Below are 19,594 nucleotides of genomic sequence, written 5' to 3' on the forward strand. Positions count from 1 at the left end.
GTCTAAGAAAAAAAATAAGGTCGTAATGCATTGTACACCTGTTAAAATTACATGAAATATTAATTATGGCACACAATAAATAGAATAACGACTTTTCTTCAAAATATACTTTACGAATTCCTTTTATTATTATTATTCTGGAATAAATAAAAATTTAAAAATATATACTATTTTTAAGAATTTAATGCTATAAAATTATGAGTTTGTTAATTCCATATAAAAACAAGACCAATCACTAGAAAAGTCATCGGGACAGTTAGTTAAGCCTTTCTATAAATATTCAAAATAAAAAATAATTTCACTTAAATCGAAACTACGTTTACAACTTGATACGAAAAGAAGATAATTTTATTTAATTGGAACTGCTCTGAATATTTTATAGCAGAAACATCGTCAAAAGGGTCTCTTTTTAAAAAAGAAAATTATTATTAATTTTTAACCCTGACTCTTCGTCCCGGATCAATTTCCAAGGTATATTTTTAGTATCTTTTAATGCTGATAATTAATCTATCAGTTAGGCTTTAATATCCATCAATGTAATTTACCAAATAGTTCGGAGTAAAGTATTAAAACTGCAAAGATTTTCTTACCATTTAAAGCAAAAAGACAAATCATTTTATTAGCTAGCAACAATCCGAGGAAAAAAAGGAGCTCGATATCCGTTCACAAGAATGCATTGTTAAAGAAAAATTTACGCTTCCCCTTCGAAACCAACTTTAGGAGGCCCAAATGGGGTTTGGACTCCAAACCAAATTTCGCATTCTGCGATGCTTACGTTTTAAAACCGTTTAGGTGTATACATCTCCGCAACTAATATTTAGACCGACACATTTCACCTTTTACTAGGATTTTACTACGCAAGGATAGAAGCGAGCGAAAAACAACTCGAGAATATTTCTTTACGTCCAGATAAACCGATAATGCTATTATTTGTAAAGGAGCAGTTGGATTCGGCAAAGATATAAGAGGAAAAAAAAATCGTCATCTCGAATGGCAATAAGAAACACGAAAAAAACAAAGTGCTTCAAAGCAGACAGAATAATCTAATACGGCGTAATTCAAACAAGGAACGAATCGATAGAAATATCACCAGATGCGCAGTCTTCCGCTCGCCTCTACAGCAAACTTTTAAGACCCGGTCACCTATTTATTAGAAATGGGAGAGCCTGTAATTCCTATGATCAGCCGCAGAGATCCGGTACTTCGAAAACAATACAAGTGAAGCAGCTGCGAGAATCATGACATACGCGACCTTGTAAAACGGACAATATTCCTTCAGCCATGATATATGTTGTCACGCCGTTTAATTGCGAGCGAGGGAAACCGGCCAGCTAATTACCTACAGGTATGCTACGACAAGCTGAATCGTTGACCTATGACCCTTCATTCCCAGACACCTACTCTTCTTCGAACACAAGAATATGGGCGGAGGTCCGAGATGCGCAATCGAATATCTGATGCGTTTCTTACTTGTTAAATCATCAAATTATATCGCGTTTCGATCGACGCGAAGTTGCCATTAAACTTTACATCTATTCATATTTTGGGATGGCAACCGAGCGGGAAAGAGCAAATCCACATGGCTATTGTAAAATATCGTAGAGGTTAACCTTATCCTACTCGCTCACGTAACATTTAATACATAAACGGATATAAAAAGATCGTAAAATGTTCACTGGCGCCACTGTCTTTCTACTGATCTCGATATTTATCCGTATCAGTACAGTACATTTCATTCTCAACTAACTAATGTAGTACTTACGTCGATTTTACTGTGTCTTTTGTTGACGAATGAGATTTAATTATAGTATTCACTTTTAATAGCTATTTTTTTAAAAAAATAACACTTTTAAATGCATTAAGTAGCTTACTACTACAAAATTATTTTTCTATTGTTGTCAAGATCATTACGTTTAAAACGTCCGTTAATATCGTGACTAATAACAAAATAAAATAAAATTTCCTCCAACGTCAACACTATATTACATTAAATAATATTAAGCAAAGTAGCACCTGGAGGGTAATGCTGTCTCGGTCAATGAATGAAGACAATATGATCGTTCGCATCTCTTTCTCTTCTTTCCTCCAGCCTTTTTATACCGCTGATAATGAAATGTGTATATACAACTATCATTAAGCAGATACGCCCCAGTTCTATGGCTAGACACACCCTTTTCACACGGACGTCGACTCTGGATCATCTACATCGCAACCGACCGGCTCGCTTTCTTATTGGAGCATCAACATGAATTTACCTGTCTCATAACACTAAGTGATGCTGCAATAAACAAGGAGATACACTCCATGTCAGAATGCTAACTTGGTTATCTCGGTCGTCCAGGTATACATATTTCTCCCGAGAGATATCAGCTACATAACGATACGCATTTTTGTCATATTATTATCTCGGTGAAGGACTGAAGTTAGAATATCATTCTCTAGTTAGAAATAAGTTTTAGAAATAATTCTCTCGAATTATCACTTTTATCGAGGTTTCGAAAGCCTTTGCTAACAAAAAGAAAATAATTTCGAAAACATTCCGGATACCGAATCTTACATTGTTACGCATTAAGTTTAACGAAACGATTCAGAAATAGGCTGGAAAAAAGAGGGGCCTCCTAGTTGTCTACTTCATGGCCTTCGGAACTAATGATGTGTCAACATTTCACCTGCCGGGGAACGAAGAGACCGCAGAAGCGTGTGCGTTCAACGAGTATGTATCATACAGACTACAATATATTAATGTTATTGAACATGCGATATATAGTAATTTCCGGTCATGATTTTCTTGTTTAATATTTAAATATATCGCTCACACTGCATGTTAATAAATTAGAATCAACGCTGCATATGGTATTACAAAATAGACAATCTGAAAGAATCGATCAACTAATTACGACTGCAGATATCGATGATTATTTTAAGTAAAAATCAAATATATGGAGCGAGGGAGAGAGAGAGAGAGAGAGAGCCGATCGGTTCATTACAGATGCTATTCTTCTGAATCATTTATGATCGGATCCGCGCTCTTCTATTTAAAATTTCAATAATTGAATATCGATTCGAAGTTACCCACCGAAATAAAGTCGGCTTTACTATATTAAATTAAATTTTCTTTTCTAGACGGCAAAAGAATTTCTAATGTATAGAAGGACTAATTTCCTGTAAATAAATTTCAATTACTAGCCTTAATAGTTACGCTAATAATCAGTGAAATAATAGAATTATGGTAAGCAATCACTTCGTAACTTATTCACTCACTATTAAGTCAAAACAACACATAATGGTTATTTACATGTCTGAAACAGATTCAGGAATGAGTTATTTATAAGTTTAACAATGTCGCTTGTTGGGCTAATAACAGAACCAATTAGGTATATTTAGATAGTATACACTATTTTAAATTTACGTAAACTCTTCGACACATAGATGTAGAAAATTGTTAAAATTAAAACAATTCTAACTAAACGTTTATTAGTAGTAATAATTTTTTTTTTAAATGTTAGTCTATTGTGACTATAACCTATTGATATCAATAGGACTTATTATACTAATTTAACTTGTGGATGAAATTAGAGATTGAATTCATCTATGGGTTCAAACTTTCTTTATCTGCACTTGTATACGATATTTTCTTATATACAGGTGCAAATAAAAAAAGTTTATTCTTTTGAACCGATAGACAAATTCAATATCTAATTTCATCAGCAAGTTAAATTAGTATAATAAGTCCTATTGTTATGAATAGGTTATAGTCACAATAGACTAACATTAATAAAATAACGTTTAAAGGACTAGAAGCGTTAATTAAGAGAAAATTTTGTTTGGAATTCTAAAATAATCAAACACTTCACATTAATTCATTTGGAAAAAGAGCGTTAAAAAATGTATCTTTAAACTAATGCTATAAAATTAGAAAAAACTATACAAAAGTATATTTTATTTTGGTTTCAGAAAATCAGCCTTTTGCTAACAAAGAAATTATTAGAAAGATAACTGTATAATTTTCGTAAAGTTAACTTCTAGATAATCGTTGATAACCTCTGTACATATTTAAAAAACTGATCATCGAGCTGCAATTTGAAAAAAATTGTATACCTATAAATTCCCACTCGGCCGTCCGTCTTTCCTAAATCTCGAGAACGGAATTAGATACATGAAATCCGAGACCAGATATGGAAACCTTAGGGGCAGGAGGTTTCGACTGACGATATAAGAACTTCCGGTTTCCATCGAAAGTCACGTTATTTCAATTCAAAAGTTTTCATCCGAAAGCAGTTAATCGGCTCGACTCTATTGTTAAAGGAAAAGTATGATGTACAGGGACAAGATACTACTAATTTGAGGTGGAGAGCATATATTTTAAATGAAATAAATTAAAAATACGCTTAAAAATTGCAGTCCCGGCACAGATCTCACAATAAATAATCGCTCGTTATATTGTAAATAATTCCAGAACAGCAAATATGCCTAAGTTATCCAGTCTAGTCATGTTTACATAATTAAGAGTGAATGGATAGAAGTTTTATCCTTCCTCCCTCAATTCCAATTGTTAAAATTTAGGCAAAAAAAAGTTCAAATATTGGATTTCGTGAAAATAAAACGTAATCATTTTTCAGGGTATTCATTAGAAACGTAAAAACGAACAGATTCAATTTTCCCTTTCGAAAAGGAGGAAAAAATTGAATCTATTCCATGACTTTGTATAGAAGATTAAAAATTAACGTGAGCATGAAGAATAAAAGATAAAATTGAATAAATTTATGTTCTGCACAGAACAGATATTGTCATTAGAAAAAAATGAGATTGTTACAAAATTACCGATCTGACAGAAGAGTTGTTAGACTATAACGATTCGAATTCCATTTTGAAATGGTTATTTTTTTAATGCAGATTGTCATTTAGGACATCTTACTGTATCCACTATGGCGTTACGCTTATGAATAAATTTCAAACATTATTGTAATGTCAATACTAAAAACAATTCATTATGTAGATTAAACTATTTTCCGGGGAAAAAAACGTTATTCTAATAATTCCGAATATTTTAGAGCCATTTATAGACAATTACTGGTATAAAAATAAAGTAGCTTAGATTTCTGTAACAAAACAAAGCTAAGTATGATTTTACGTTGAAGTCTGAAAACACTCATAAAATTAGATGATAAAATTTTTTGTTTAAAAAAGCTTTAGAAACTTTCCAATATTTAAAATCAAGTTTTTAAACGGGAAAAAAGTTTATAAGACTCTTGAAATATTGCCCATCTCGAGTCTTGACATAAGAAAATCTTAAGTAAAATGACTTTCACTAAGTGACGCCATTTTTCAATCTTAGTGATATCAAAATACAATATAATTTATGTTAATTTCTGAATGAAAATTCTAGTTAGCGGATTAAATATTTTGAATTTAAAAAAATATATATATTAACATTAAATGCTAACGATAAGTCAACATTTCTAAATGAATAATGTTGATTTTAAAAGTAAGAAATATAAATTTATGAATGATATGCTGACAAGAAAGGCAACGATAAACCTAAGTCTAAATTCTGTATAAAAATATTTATGCAGAAGCTATTAAAATATTTACTTTTTTTTGGACTGAATTAATTATCATAATTTGCGAAATTATAATTGAATTTGAACGTCGCTTATTTAATGTAAAATTTATATCTGTACAAATAAGGAAAAATCAAATAAAAGAATTTTAGAATTAATAAATTATTTAAATTTTATTTGTTAGTGGATTAAGTGTTCAATTTTAAAACAAATTTTTTAAAACTGAAATAATATTAAGAACATTTTAAACGCGTTTCGGCCCTACAGTGTCGAATTTTTACACGATTTAATTAAATTATGAATTTCCTACATAATTAAATGAACAATTTTAGTATTGATATACTAATATACCATTTGAAATTATATTAACTGTGATTTCTGATGCTAAATCGTATTGTTATTTTACTGCAGAGAATAATTTTGCTCAATGCTATTCTACTAAAAAAAAAGAGTGTATACATAAAAGAGATTCTAGCATTTAAAATTTTATTAACCCGATACACTAAAAATTTATATTCCGTAAATGTAATTTTAAAGGCTCTCTATCTAAAAATTTAATTTCATATATGCATAAATATTTAATATATCTACCACACGACAAACTAAACACAATCGATTATAATTATACGAATGCTAAATTTAGATCTACGTTTTGCAGTCATTCTAACATTTTCATTAAGAATTTCAAGTATAATTAACATCTGAATAACAAGTTATAAGCAGTTGATTCATGTATTAATTTATTAATTAAGAAACTTTCATATCTCTAGCAAAATATTTTAATATCATGATTCATTATTGTTTAAAATTATGAGTTATAGAATCCTAAAATAATAAAAGATGAAGATTGAACTTTTTTATTGAGTGAAAATAACTGTTCGAATCTTCACCAGAATTCCTCGTTAGATTTTACAATAAACAATGAGGTTAAAAACACAAATCCTATTTTTGATTAATACTAATGAATCTGAACGATTATTAAAACAGCAAATAAATTAGAAAATAAATTTTAGGCCTATATAAGTTTCAAATGTTGTATGAGCCACTGACGGATTTATAAAGATTTTTGATTGCTAAAATATATCTAAGAAAGAAAATATATGACAAAAATAAAATAAATGTTAGTGAGGGAAGACGGCAATCTATCTGCAACCGACACCGTTAATATATAATATGACTAATCAAATGATATTTATCGCTAAATTTCCGCATTTTCATTAAATAATTTCAAATAACCGAGACCATTTCTTGTTACATACCGTTAAAAATATTGAATTTAATCACTTTTCACATCTTACAATTAGAAATTTAATTACTACCGATCATAATTGCATTTCCCCCATTCGCCAAGTTTCCACACTAGTGCCATGTTAAATTTGGTTCTCTATTAATTAACATATCGCGAGATGAAAACCGGAGATTCTATCTGACTTGCAGACAATTTTACGGCAGAAAAATTTGAAGTTTAAAGTTTTGCTAACTTCTGAAGATTATAACCAAATTTTCATGCCAAAAACTATTCCTCCACCGCTCATAAAATGACAAAACTTTGTGTAAACAGGCAGATGATTGTGTAAACAACACATTAAAGTAAAAAAGAAACGAAACGTGAGAAAAAATATAGCTAGAACCCTCTGGTTCTTATCTCACGATATATTTTAGAGTTTTCAAACGAAACAGGATTATGCAAAAAAATATTGTTAATTTCAGAACTTCTTCTAATTCAGATATTCCGTTTTAAAGTAAGTACGGGTGTGGATACAGCAGACACAGGATCCACACCCGTACTTGAAAAACGGCAAAAGAAATAAGAACCGAAATGGATACCCGAATAATACAATCAGTATTAAATTAGTGATAGGAAGTTTCTATATGAGGTACTTAAACGTATATTCTTTGCGTAAATTTGATAAACAAAAGGCAAATGAAAGGTGACTTTTGCGATTGTTGTTCATAACTGGAATTCCATCTCATTTCTTTTAAGATTCTCTCTTTCTAGTAATTTCTTTTCATTTGTCGTATCCTAGAAATTTTATTTGCGGATACTTTACACTTCGAATTTCAGAATATATTGGTCCAGATATAATTGTAAAAATTTTAATATTAATAAATATTACGAAATAAATCTAAAGAGAGAATAAAATTTAGAACATTAGTTTATTATTACGTAAAAAATATAAGTTTTCGAAAGCCTATTGTAACAATTTAAATGTTATTAAAAATATTAGAATTGGATAGTTAATTATTTAAAAAAATTACAGATCACAGTTTCTGCTCGTTTTTACTTTTATCGAGCGCAAATGCTATTTTGCCGAGGTCAAACACACACTTCAAATAACAATTGAAATGTGTGTAAATATTCATAGTCCCAACACCTGAGTAGAATTTGAACCTAGGATTGAGGAACGAAAATCAGCATCTTATAATGTTACGGCAGAAAGACTGTGCCGTCTAAGATTTGTCAAGATCTATGTTACGGAGACGTATCTTTCCCTAGCCATTTATATCAAGATACACGAAATTAAAATATACTGTTCAAGTGTATCATGTAATATAAATAAACAAAGACAAATCTGTAAGAAAAATAGAACTTATGTTTCAACGCAATAAGATATAAAATACAGACATTTTTAAAGTTTAGACTTTGTCATTGTTATTAATGTTACAGGAAACTGTGGTTTCATAACAGAATACTATTATGAAATACGTTTTACTATTTTAAACGAAAATGACTATGAAATTCGGATAGAGTGAAATGCGAAATCATCTCTTCTCTAACAGAATTCAAATGAGTAATAATTACTACTAGTAAAAACCTGCTAGCCAATCGGAAATTAATCAAAATTACGAAATCGCATTTTCTTTATTTTTATCATCATCAACATTACATAATAAATTAATGGAAGAAACTTTGATTAAGTCCGGCTGCCGAAGAGATGTAAATAATTAACAAAACGTGCGTTCTATAACGAATCTGAACGTAGATGTAAGCAATTTAAAAATGTTTTCCTGATTATTGTCTTTGTGACGCGAATTAATGAAGTTAGATCATAAAATATATGACACTTGTATAAATGAATAATTTGTACACAATATTTATCCAATAATGTATCTTAATTTGTTAAACATGTAATGAAATGAATGATTACGACGATGATAATAATGACGAAAGCAATGTGTTTAAATATTCGTTTCGGCATGACGAATGAATTTAGCCGAACACGAAAAGTATTCTTAAGAAAAATACAATGTAATATTTTATTTAAATGTAACTATTACTAGAAGTAAAACGCAACAGTGCCTTTTAAAAGTGTTTTGTTAATTTACGGCAGCATCATGATTCATTTCTGTGTACTAACAATAGTGTGTTTCTCTTGGCAATGGGAAAAATCATACTAGATGTTCAAACTCGTGAACAGCCGGTATCCGATAATTATGCATGAACCAGCGTAGAAAACCTTAACCTTAAAACGAATATATCTAGTTTAAAAAGATTATTTATATTATAGATATATATCAACCGAGTGGGTGACTTTGTAAAAGAAAAAGTCATTTAAAATAAACAGCTATTTAAGAGGGATTTCAACATTTTAAAATAGAGAGAGAGAAATTAAATTTTATTTCCCAATATATTATTTTTGAGAAACATAATAATAATATATAATTACGCAAATTTATGCATGTTGCATGCATCATGCATGTGTATTGCTTTGTTTCGCCTTACAGAGGATAAAAAAAAAGCCTTGTGCTAAATAAATATTTATGTTTTTATATCAATTTATACATTTTATAGTTTCATTTGATTAGATTTTTTTGTGTTGACAGCTAAAAACAAGAAAAAAAAGAACGTTGTCCATTAATTAAACTATTTTGTCAATTATCAAAATTATAATTGTAATTAAGATTATTGCACGAACTATTAATATACTAATCCATTCATATAATTTCGTGCTTATAGTCTTCTTTCCACTATGCGCATCGATTATCTCTACATAGGATAATTCGATCATCACAGAAAATATTCTATTCGTATAAAAATTAAATTTTCCATTGACTGTATTAAACAACGGAATACATTATCGCTAAAATTAAATTTTAAAGTTCGAATTCGGCGAGGAAAAAATAAACGATGGCAATCAATGATTTTTGCATCAGATACTCTCAGCATCCATTAAATAAAAACTGATGATGGGTTAAAAGGTTTGCATTTAAACATCAAATATGTATGATTTATAATTTTAAAGTGAATCTGGAGGAGAAAAACTTGTAACATTATAAATTTAATACTGACACGATTCTTGTTCTCTAATGGAAAATAAATTCACGGATTTAATATCAATCGCTGTTCTCTTCACATGTTTTATCATCAGTTTAGGATTAATTTCGATGGGGTTATTTGTTCAGGAATTATTGATTTAATTTCGAAAATTAAATACAATTATACAAGGCTCTTTATATATGTAATTTATTGAATTTTGGGCGTTTTATTTTCACTGAATAAAATTCAAATTCAAATCTGCATTTATGAAATTTTAAATACGTTGTTATTTTTGGTTCATTCCCATTTAAATAAACAAAACGTAAAATATGCACTCAGTTATTTAAAAAAATTATTAATATGGAAAACAAAGAATTCTTTGTTTTATAAAAATTTTAAACTTCCGAAATTTCATAAAAACACTCGCACATACTCGACTGGTGATTACAATTTTAATGCGCAAAATATTTTAAAGAATTATTATTTAAAAGCGCATAAATTTCATTTCTAAAACGTCATCGATTAAAGTAGCTTACATTAATTGAGTATTTACTTAAATATCTTGAACGAGAGCATCTAACCGAGGGAAAGGTCTAATTCCACGTAATCTAAATGCAAATAGAAAAACGAGTGAAATTTCTTTATTATTTTAATGTAGTACAGCTAAAAGCACTCTCAACACGGCGATACCTCGTATATTAAAAGCCATTATGAAAACCGTTATTTTTAAGACGACATACAAATTTTAGTACATGTAGAATAAATGTAATTTAATTCCGCTTAGCAGTGACGTGTTGTAGTTCCTTGGTCAAGGACATCAAAAATGATGTACGAGAAGAGCGAATCGAGTAAGTTCCTTGCAATATAAACTGTTTCTGCAATTTTTTAAAGTAAATTTAAATGTACCGGTTTTTGGGGTGATGATCTATTTATTTTGTCTTACTATTCTAAATTATAAAAAAGTTTTAATTTATTTATTTAAAACAGATTAACAGAAATAATTAAGAGATCACAGTCGATTAAACATGCTCGAAGACGATCTAAATTAATCTCTGTTCTAAAAATATAAATTAGTTGAAGAAAAACATTTATGTCTCATTAGATAGTTTAAGTTTTAAATAAAATTCTATAGAAACAATTAGTTAGTGAGAATTATTTGTACGTAATATTACTAGGGAAATAAAAATACGTTTAAAAGATCAAGCAGATTAAAATTAAAGCTATCTCAAAGTACACTTTAGAATTTAATTTTTGTTTATTGTTTGATACAGCGTTTCTATCATTGTTAATAATAAGCTATACGTTTGTTTAATTAATTTAACCAAATTTAAATACCAAAGCATTCAAAAACACACTGCAATTTCGAGTGTATAAGGTAAAGGAACATGTATGCATTATAATTTATAAAAAGCTACTTGACCTTAGCCCCGGAGAAAATATAAACTATTTTTCTTCGCTCTAACGATGATGCAATATTACTAGGAAGTAGACTATACCTGCTTTTCGCATTGGATCCAAAATAGAATTTTTACCCGGCACTATACCGATAATTTTTAGAAAGATTAGGCATGACACAGCAGAACATTTTCTCATTTAAGCGTTTCTTTACTACTGTATCATTTACGAAACTTATTACATAAACAGAATATCATGTAAACACGCAAAAAAGAAAAGAAAAAAAAAGTACATAATCGAAAAGATTTTCAGCTGGAATTCTATACATTTTTATATTAAGAATTACATAAATCTATTAAGAGACTTGGTTCATTACATTCACACAATGGAAACAGATAACATCAATGAATAATGACTATCAAGACAATGCTCGCGTATCATTAGCATTCATTCGAAATATAGTATTTGAAATTACACAATTTAAACATTTTAAAAATTAATAGTTTATATGAATGCCGCATAACAATGATCTGGAAAACTTCTTACTGCCAATTACTGCAGTACGTAGAACTCTCGCAATTCGTTTAACTCGACATTAAAAAAGAAACAACCCACAAGTTACAACGTTTAAACCATCTTTAAAATAAACACCAAAATAAATGCTAGAGAAACTGATCTAGTTATTTACTTGACCGAGCTATCAATCGTAGACAGAACGTCTGTTTAACCCTAGATTGCCATCATCAATCATAAGACAATATAGGAAGTCTCGGATGATCCACAATTTCCAATCTACCTTGCAGGCATTATATTCTCTCGCAGGTTACTCGTCTATATCTATCTCGCAACAATACATACACGATATACTTTCTTGATCGATTGGAAAAGTAATTAATGGGAGGGGGAAAAAAAGTCGAAGTAAACATTTTTATCAAGAAACTTTTTCAGCGGGAAAACTCTCTTATGCCAAGTAAAATTATTCCAAACATATCAGACGACAGAATGGATGGCACCCAACAACAAATAACACATTAAATAATTCCGACAGAACGGTTATGTACTGAAGTAACCCGTTAACCTAATAACCGTGATCGACAAACGGGGGTGAAACAGGAGATTATTCCCATCCACGCACCAAACCGGACGAGAGGAACGTTCGGTCACGAAGAGTAGAAGATTTAATAGTAACAACAAAGACGAGCTCTATAAATACTGAATAATCGACTGTATGCGAGTGTGTGTATATATATATAAAATACACACATATATATATATGATACTAGATTAATGAAGTGGACTGCTGGCGATCAATCTAAGTAAAGAAAAAAAAATCAGTTGGCATCTTTATAAAGCACGTCTGAGTCGCCGAGATTTTCAGGGCACCAGAGTGAAGGTGTTTACATCGGAACGTGATGCGACGTGAGCGATGGTTACTTCTTAAAACCGGTCATTTTCGAGTGGCTTTTCCTGGCTATATATATCTATCAGGTGGATCGATAGTCTAGGATCTCCGGAGATAATTACCGGTAATGGGGCAGGTGATGTTGCCGCCTCCGGGGAGCACGGATTCCGCCATTACTGCCGAACTGGAGTGCAGTAGAAAGAGGGGAAAGAAAAAAAAGCAACTAATGTTGCAGTGTGATAGGAGTGGGTCGTGATACCATTGTTGGTTGTGTCCTAATGGTTCCCCCGTCTTTGCTCACTCCTTCTGCCAGTAAATGGCCAGTAGAACAATCTCACACTGAGATTTCTTCCTACCTGTAAATATCTTTTCTGGTCGGCGAATTATGGGCCACTGATACGGATTTTAGCGCATTTATAGGTGTAAGAGTCGGCTAGAAACGATTTTCACGGCGATAGATAATAAACACGAATTGCGTCCTCTATAATACTTACGTAATGAAGTGAATAAAATCTCTGTCCCATTTTCTTTGAGATGAGGAAGCTGTTTTTCACATTCAAATATTCCAAATATTTCTCATGACACAAATTTATCAAGTTTTTCCCTTCCCTTTTTACTTTCATTCTTTTTACAAAGAAAGAGAGAAAAAAGAAACGTGTAGTTACAGAAAGCAAAACTTTCATAAACTGCTTTAGGGAAAATATCAAGAGTTAAAAAAACTAATTTTTTAAATTTCATAGATAATGTTTTCGGTTTTTGTGTTGGTCTTTCGAAAATTTTTACATTTGATAAAATGAGTTCTTTTTTAAAAAATTACAGAATAGCAAAAATAATTCAATGCTTTTTATTATTTCATTAGCTTTCATTGTTGAAATAATCTTCCGAATCACTCAAATGATTTCAGAATGTAAAGCTACGTATTTATAAAGGTCGTTGACCACGTAGTTTCTTTATTTGATTAAGTAAACTTTCAATTAAAACAATGTAGACAATCTCTCTTAATTCTTTTACTCGTTTAATACCAACCTTTAAGACAAAGTAATCCATCTTTGTATTCATATCAATAGACTCCATAACATTAATATGTAAAAAACAGTCATATTCTTTTGATAATTAGTCATCGCTTGACAGATAATGATTAACATACAAACACGCACAGTTTTAATAACTTGGAAAATATTTTTTTAAGATAATAATTAATATTAAACGTTGTATCGTTCTCAATCAAATTAACACATAAGTTCGATAACTGTTGTTCAATTTTGATACATTTTTCAGGTAATTGTATAATGCATTAAACATTTTTTAAAGATATCATCGCCATCATAAAACATGATAATCGCTATTGTTTACGATTATCGATGCTTCACGTGTGTACAGAAATTTTATTATATTAGTATATTAATTTATACTATGAAATTTAAATTTTTTATGGGATATTTTATTACTTTTGCATTTTCAATAACCGATCTTCGTAAACAGCATTAAATATGGCAAATTTGAAACTAGCTTGTCATTTCATTACACGCTAATTTCCGTTATGAAAATATAAACTGTATTTATTCGATCCTACGAGTAAAATTAATTATATATAAGTTGATACAATAATGGAATATGTAAATTATTTACGATTAAGTATAATTACTGTCGACACTTAATATACATAAGACAACCACTTATACTGCGACTAGGCGAGGAATCGGAAACAAAACTTACATAAATCTCCTACGTTTACTGTGTGGACTATTAGTCAAGGGTACTTGGGTGGTGGGTGCCGCTTGCGTAGCAACGTCTCCGACACTTCCCACACCCCCCACCGGCGGGGCGATGTACGTTGTCGGTGGGGTGTAATGGGGTGGACCGGCGTAGGTGAACATGACGATCACACCGTCCTCCTCAACCGCATCACACGCGCACAACACATACACATTCACACGGACAGTAGAGATACCGTGACCGAACGTGGAGAAGGCCGGCTGCTAACTGGAGTGGCGCCTGCTACCCAATGCCGGAGTAATGGGGTGGAGCCTGGTGGACGACCCACGCCCCACAGGAGGCGGTCTCTCTACCTGCACTAACATTGTTTCCGTCGTCGTACTATGATCTTTGACGAGTACTTAGTGTGTAATAAAGTCAAGTAACAGAGCGTTTCTAGTCGCAGATATTTAAAAACGCCGACTAGAAATCTAATCCATTCATCTTACCGAAGTCAAACTTTTCCTTCCAGGAGGGACGATCACTGAGCCATAGACACATGGCGTGTTAGAAGAAACGGAAATTGTATTCTTACATCGGACATTTCTCCCGATATCGGAGCGAGATAAGTTTTTCTTCTTCACCCAGCTGCAGGTGGACCGGATGCAATGGGTCACGAAAAGACCCTCGGGCCAAACGTCTCTATTGAGATGTATTCACTGTCACCTGGATATTGTCTTGAAAAAGCAGACTGACTAATGGAAGCGAATTACATCTGTGGCGCCTGTCAAATGACAGCGTATTACCGCAACGTAAAGCTCCCGTAATTTAATTTTCAGAAATGGCATCGGCTTTTGGACTAGTTTGTAGTATTCCAATGCCGACGAACGAAAGAATCGAGAGAAAAAACAAGTCAACGCGAGTGGGAGATCGTTCCCACGGTAGATAGGAGACAATGGCAGAATGGGGGTGGAGAACTAGGCACGATGCAACAGAAACCGGGTCAATGTGGTGGGAGACAGATGTCGTGCATCGTCAAACAATAGACGGGACTTATTTCTGCCTTCCTAAATATAATGACGAATAGTAGTTAACCGAAAGTGAATAAAACATATATATATATAAACTGTATATATATCTCGAAACATTACACGCGGTATAACTAATTTTTTCCCCTCCTAAAAACTTTTGTTCGTACGTTCAATAGATGGAGACACCGTCATTCTAACAATTGCCCGAAGGAAATTGCTATACAAAATAAATTTGCATCCATTTTCATTTTTCATAGGAGCGGAGGTACAACAGAGCGTGCCTCGCAATCTGTGGATGATGAAAAGATATTCTCTACACTAGAAAAATGAGATTAAAATTCAAATTTAACTGTGATAGAACATTCATGCCCGTGATAATAAAACTACGATGTTCTTTGTATACGTCCAAGCAACTAGGAACGAATTGGAGTGTTGCGTAGAATCATCACGTTAATTTCATTTATTATCATCTCGTTGCTCAAAGAAAGTTAAAATATCAATATATCTGTCGATCAGTTATATTAAATTTTAGCCAAATAAAAAGTTATTTATGCTAATTCGACAGGAAAAATATTAACCGGAATGATACCACGTAATTCATCTGATTGCAAAATCAGAAATAAACGAATCGATATTTAATCTTGTAACTTGTTGGAAATCATATAATTCGGCTCATCACTTCCGATAAATCGCTTAAAGCACGACGAATTACATTTATCGCACAACATCGTCATTAATGCTTGGAGGAGAGTTTAATGTCGACAGTTAAATTTGTAAGGTAGTAGTATCAAATAACGTTAAGGAATAATAGATTTTCTGCAATGAATCAGTTTAAATATATTCTAGAATTTAAATTTCTTTCTCTGATTATTGTATACTTGATAAACTTTATGTATGTGAAGTACAATGTAAACTTTTTTCTTTGATAATTTATGGCGTTTTCAGAGAGATAAAGCTGTTTCATCTTTTCCAATCCAGCGACCACCGCGGTCAAAAAGGTCATAAAAGTAATATTTTGTCTCTAATGACGATTCATTGGATGATTTTATTGATGTAAATTTGAACTGGTTTAAAATTTTCGGAATTAAATAATGCGTTCGGGCAATTTTTTTTGCCCAAGAATAATCTAGTCAAACGTATATGATAATAGTGCAAACAAAACTATCTTTAACACTTGGAATTTATGAAACATCGATAGTAGTTATTAATTAATAAAATCATATATATATATATATATTTCCTTTGTTTTCATGTAAGTTCAACTATTAAAACAATTAAGGTTGAGGCTTATTCACAAATAATGTGGCCCTCTATTCGGATGCATTCACACAAGGAGTAAAGCTAGTAACTGTTTTAAAAGTTTAAAAAAACTTTTAAAACAGTCAGGAGCTTTACTCCTTGTGTGAATGCATCCGAATAGAGGGCCACATTATTTGTGAATAAGCCTCAACCTTAATAACAAGTATATACGAATCTTGATACTCACTGAAGAAATATCAAAAAAATATTCTGCAATTTGTGAATGTAGAATTTCAAAAATTATTGAGATACGTAACTATTTTCATTTAATTATACTATTTTATTACTAGAAATGACTATTGAAAATAGATTTATTCACACGATTTAAGACTTCACTCAGTTTTAAATGTTTTTTTTATCCCGGATTAGAATCCATTTAGAAAATTCGTAAACGACAAAAATATAACTATTAATCAAGCCATCACGAGATTAATGGTAGAAGGGAATAAAGTGCTAACTTAAAACCGGTTCTGACGTTGGGAGTCATAACAACATATTGTTCAGATACAACTTATCCAAAAAAATTACAATTTTATGGATTTTTTTTTAATCAAAAAATGTATTCAAAGAAATGAATTCGTTTTACAATTGTTTTCGGGGTTTCTTGATAATATCTCTGATAAAAATTAATAAAATTAATGTCTGTATTGTGTATAGTTGATTACGTTTTCATTTTTCAAAACACAAGACTGTTCAACAATCAAAAACAGCTTGCAAATTATTTCAATATAAAATAAAGGATTAGAGTTAGCTATGCAGGATAAAAACTTAATTTTTCTCAGCTCAATTTAAAGCTAAATATATTTAGCATGATCAAAACCGATGCTTTTAGAATTTAAAGAAATTCTAAAGACGCTTGGTTAATTAATAATTATAACTCAACTTATTACAAGATGAATTTGGAAGCGACACATCGTTAAAATATCAAACTTTAAAAAAATATTTTTCGATGTTTCGTAAAAAATCGAGAAAAGTCTTTTTTCCTATTAATTTGTATTTGTTAGTAGAGATATCATGTTACGGGTTATATAACCTACATACTGTATATAGTTTCAATTTTGCCCATTGTGTGTATCCCGATCCGCAAGACGGATGGGCTTACGAGACGGTGTCTGAACCGAATCATCCAAAAACTATTAGGATCCAAGTCGGGTTTCCTACATGTGGAAGAATCCCTACCGCACTCTCACTCGACCGATTATTATTATTAACATTAATGATTTGTATATCTAGAGTTCCATTGTTTGTCAAACGAATGCAAACCAAAAACGAGTTAGTTAATTATATTTAGTGGGTTAAGTTGTACTACTATTAACAATTAATCCAAATTTCAAAATTCACTGCTTAGTAAATCTTGATATTCAAATATTCCCAAGTTAATATATACTCATAATATAATTATCTAGACTTCTCTAGAATGCGGTTTCATGAAATAAAAAAACATCGAAGATTTAATGTAATTTCAGCTCATATTTAACATAATACAATGAAACGAGGAAAGACAGCTGTCTAAAAAACCAACAGCATCGGATAACAAGTTTTCAGTATTAAATTTATTATTAATAAATTAAACAAGACAAATGAGAAGTCTGATATAATTAATCATGAACATCACTTAAATTTCCAGATCAGGCTCCAGACAGACATTTATATTTTTTCTATACTTTCACTTTTCATACAATTCAGTCACCTGGAGACAATGTTGGGAGGTTACATTGTTACACGCCGTAGGTTAAGGAAATAGTTTTTGTATGATAACCAAAGTTAAGGACATTTCAGCATTATCGCTCAACCATATAGAAAAGTCGGCCGGAACCGTAATCGGGAAAGATTACTGGAAAACTTCTCCAATGCGTAAAATGTATTAAACAATTCCACTGTATAATTTTCATTTCTATAACCCTAAAGTTATAGTTTAAATAAACAACTACATTTAAATAAATCAGCTTTCGTATTTAGAAAATTAATCTGTAAGTGATGTATTAAGATAGATAATTGATAAAATCAATGAATCATAAAAAACGTATCATTTTAAACGTCAACGTTGAAAAAATTCGTGTAACATAACCGATATTTTAATACATTTGAGGGAAAATAGCAATATTTTTGGTTTAGGGCAAGCATTTCTTTTATTTAAATTAATGGTAATTTTGTCCTCGATTTCTCAGAATTCACTTTGCCGAGTTTTTTTTTCAGTGACGCATTTCACTCGTAAATCTGGGAAACAAACACATAGTTGAATTATAATGAATTATTATTAAATAAAATATATTTCATTTAATCTTTTTTGTTGAAACATATGTATTGTAAAATTTTTATAATAGTATTTAAGTTTTATTGACAAAATAATTCACTTTCTCAATTGTCTCAAATTATTAATACCTAAAATAATGGGGAAAAAACAGTTTCATTAAGAAGACAGACTGTTTGTTTTCCTGTTTAGATAGACAAGGAAGTCTGATAGAAAAATTCATATTTTCGTTCTTCATAAAGAAAAAGTTTAAGCTTAAAATATAACATTTTGGTCATTGTTTTAATTTCTTTTCTCATTCAAAACTATTTGAAGTTATATTTTATCCTGAAGAAGAATTACTTCTCCATATTAATAATTCATATATATATATATAAAACTTGTCTTTAAACACATTAAAATATTTTAAAATTATTTTATGTATTATTTATAGTCTTTGTTAACAGCAGAGACCAGTATCAAATTTCACGAATTCATTCATTAGTTTTGACATATTTATCGATTTCACTTTTCGAATAATCGCGCCTGATCTGTAACACTGTTTAGACATTGTTCTTAAGTTGTCTTTACTAAATCTCTTCTACTTTTTTTTTTATTTAAACTATTTTCAAAGCCATTTGATGTAATAAATTCAAAAAGCATTTTTGATTTATTTACTTTTACAGCATTTTAAAAATATGAAAAACATAAAATTCATTTCTG

General features: G+C 30.6%; 2 protein-coding genes across 6 annotated transcripts in view; both read right to left on the bottom strand.

Moving 5' to 3' along the window:
- Nucleotides 1–19,594, bottom strand: part of LOC136970811 (uncharacterized) — a 424,253-nt gene that overhangs the window by 258,391 nt on the left and 146,268 nt on the right. The window lies entirely within an intron of this gene.
- The window catches only part of tgo (Aryl hydrocarbon receptor nuclear translocator homolog tgo), a 139,166-nt gene that overhangs the window by 80,761 nt on the left and 38,811 nt on the right, over nucleotides 1–19,594 (bottom strand). For 2 of the 5 annotated variants that reach the window (XM_067265269.1, XM_067265266.1), the window contains exon 1: nucleotides 14,333–14,591. The exons of 2 other annotated variants lie outside the window; for them this stretch is intronic. In XM_067265269.1, coding sequence (XP_067121370.1) covers nucleotides 14,333–14,493 — 161 coding nt within the window. In that variant the 5' untranslated portion in view covers nucleotides 14,494–14,591. Of the gene's footprint in view, nucleotides 1–2,013; nucleotides 2,500–14,332; nucleotides 14,592–19,594 lie in introns of those variants that run through there. One more of the 5 variants, XM_067265265.1, reaches the window with a different exon arrangement.

This window comes from Centruroides vittatus, unplaced genomic scaffold (assembly GCF_030686945.1).
Source record: "Centruroides vittatus isolate TY-2023 unplaced genomic scaffold, ASM3068694v2 contig_2190, whole genome shotgun sequence".
NCBI classification, from domain to species: Eukaryota; Metazoa; Arthropoda; class Arachnida; order Scorpiones; family Buthidae; genus Centruroides; species Centruroides vittatus.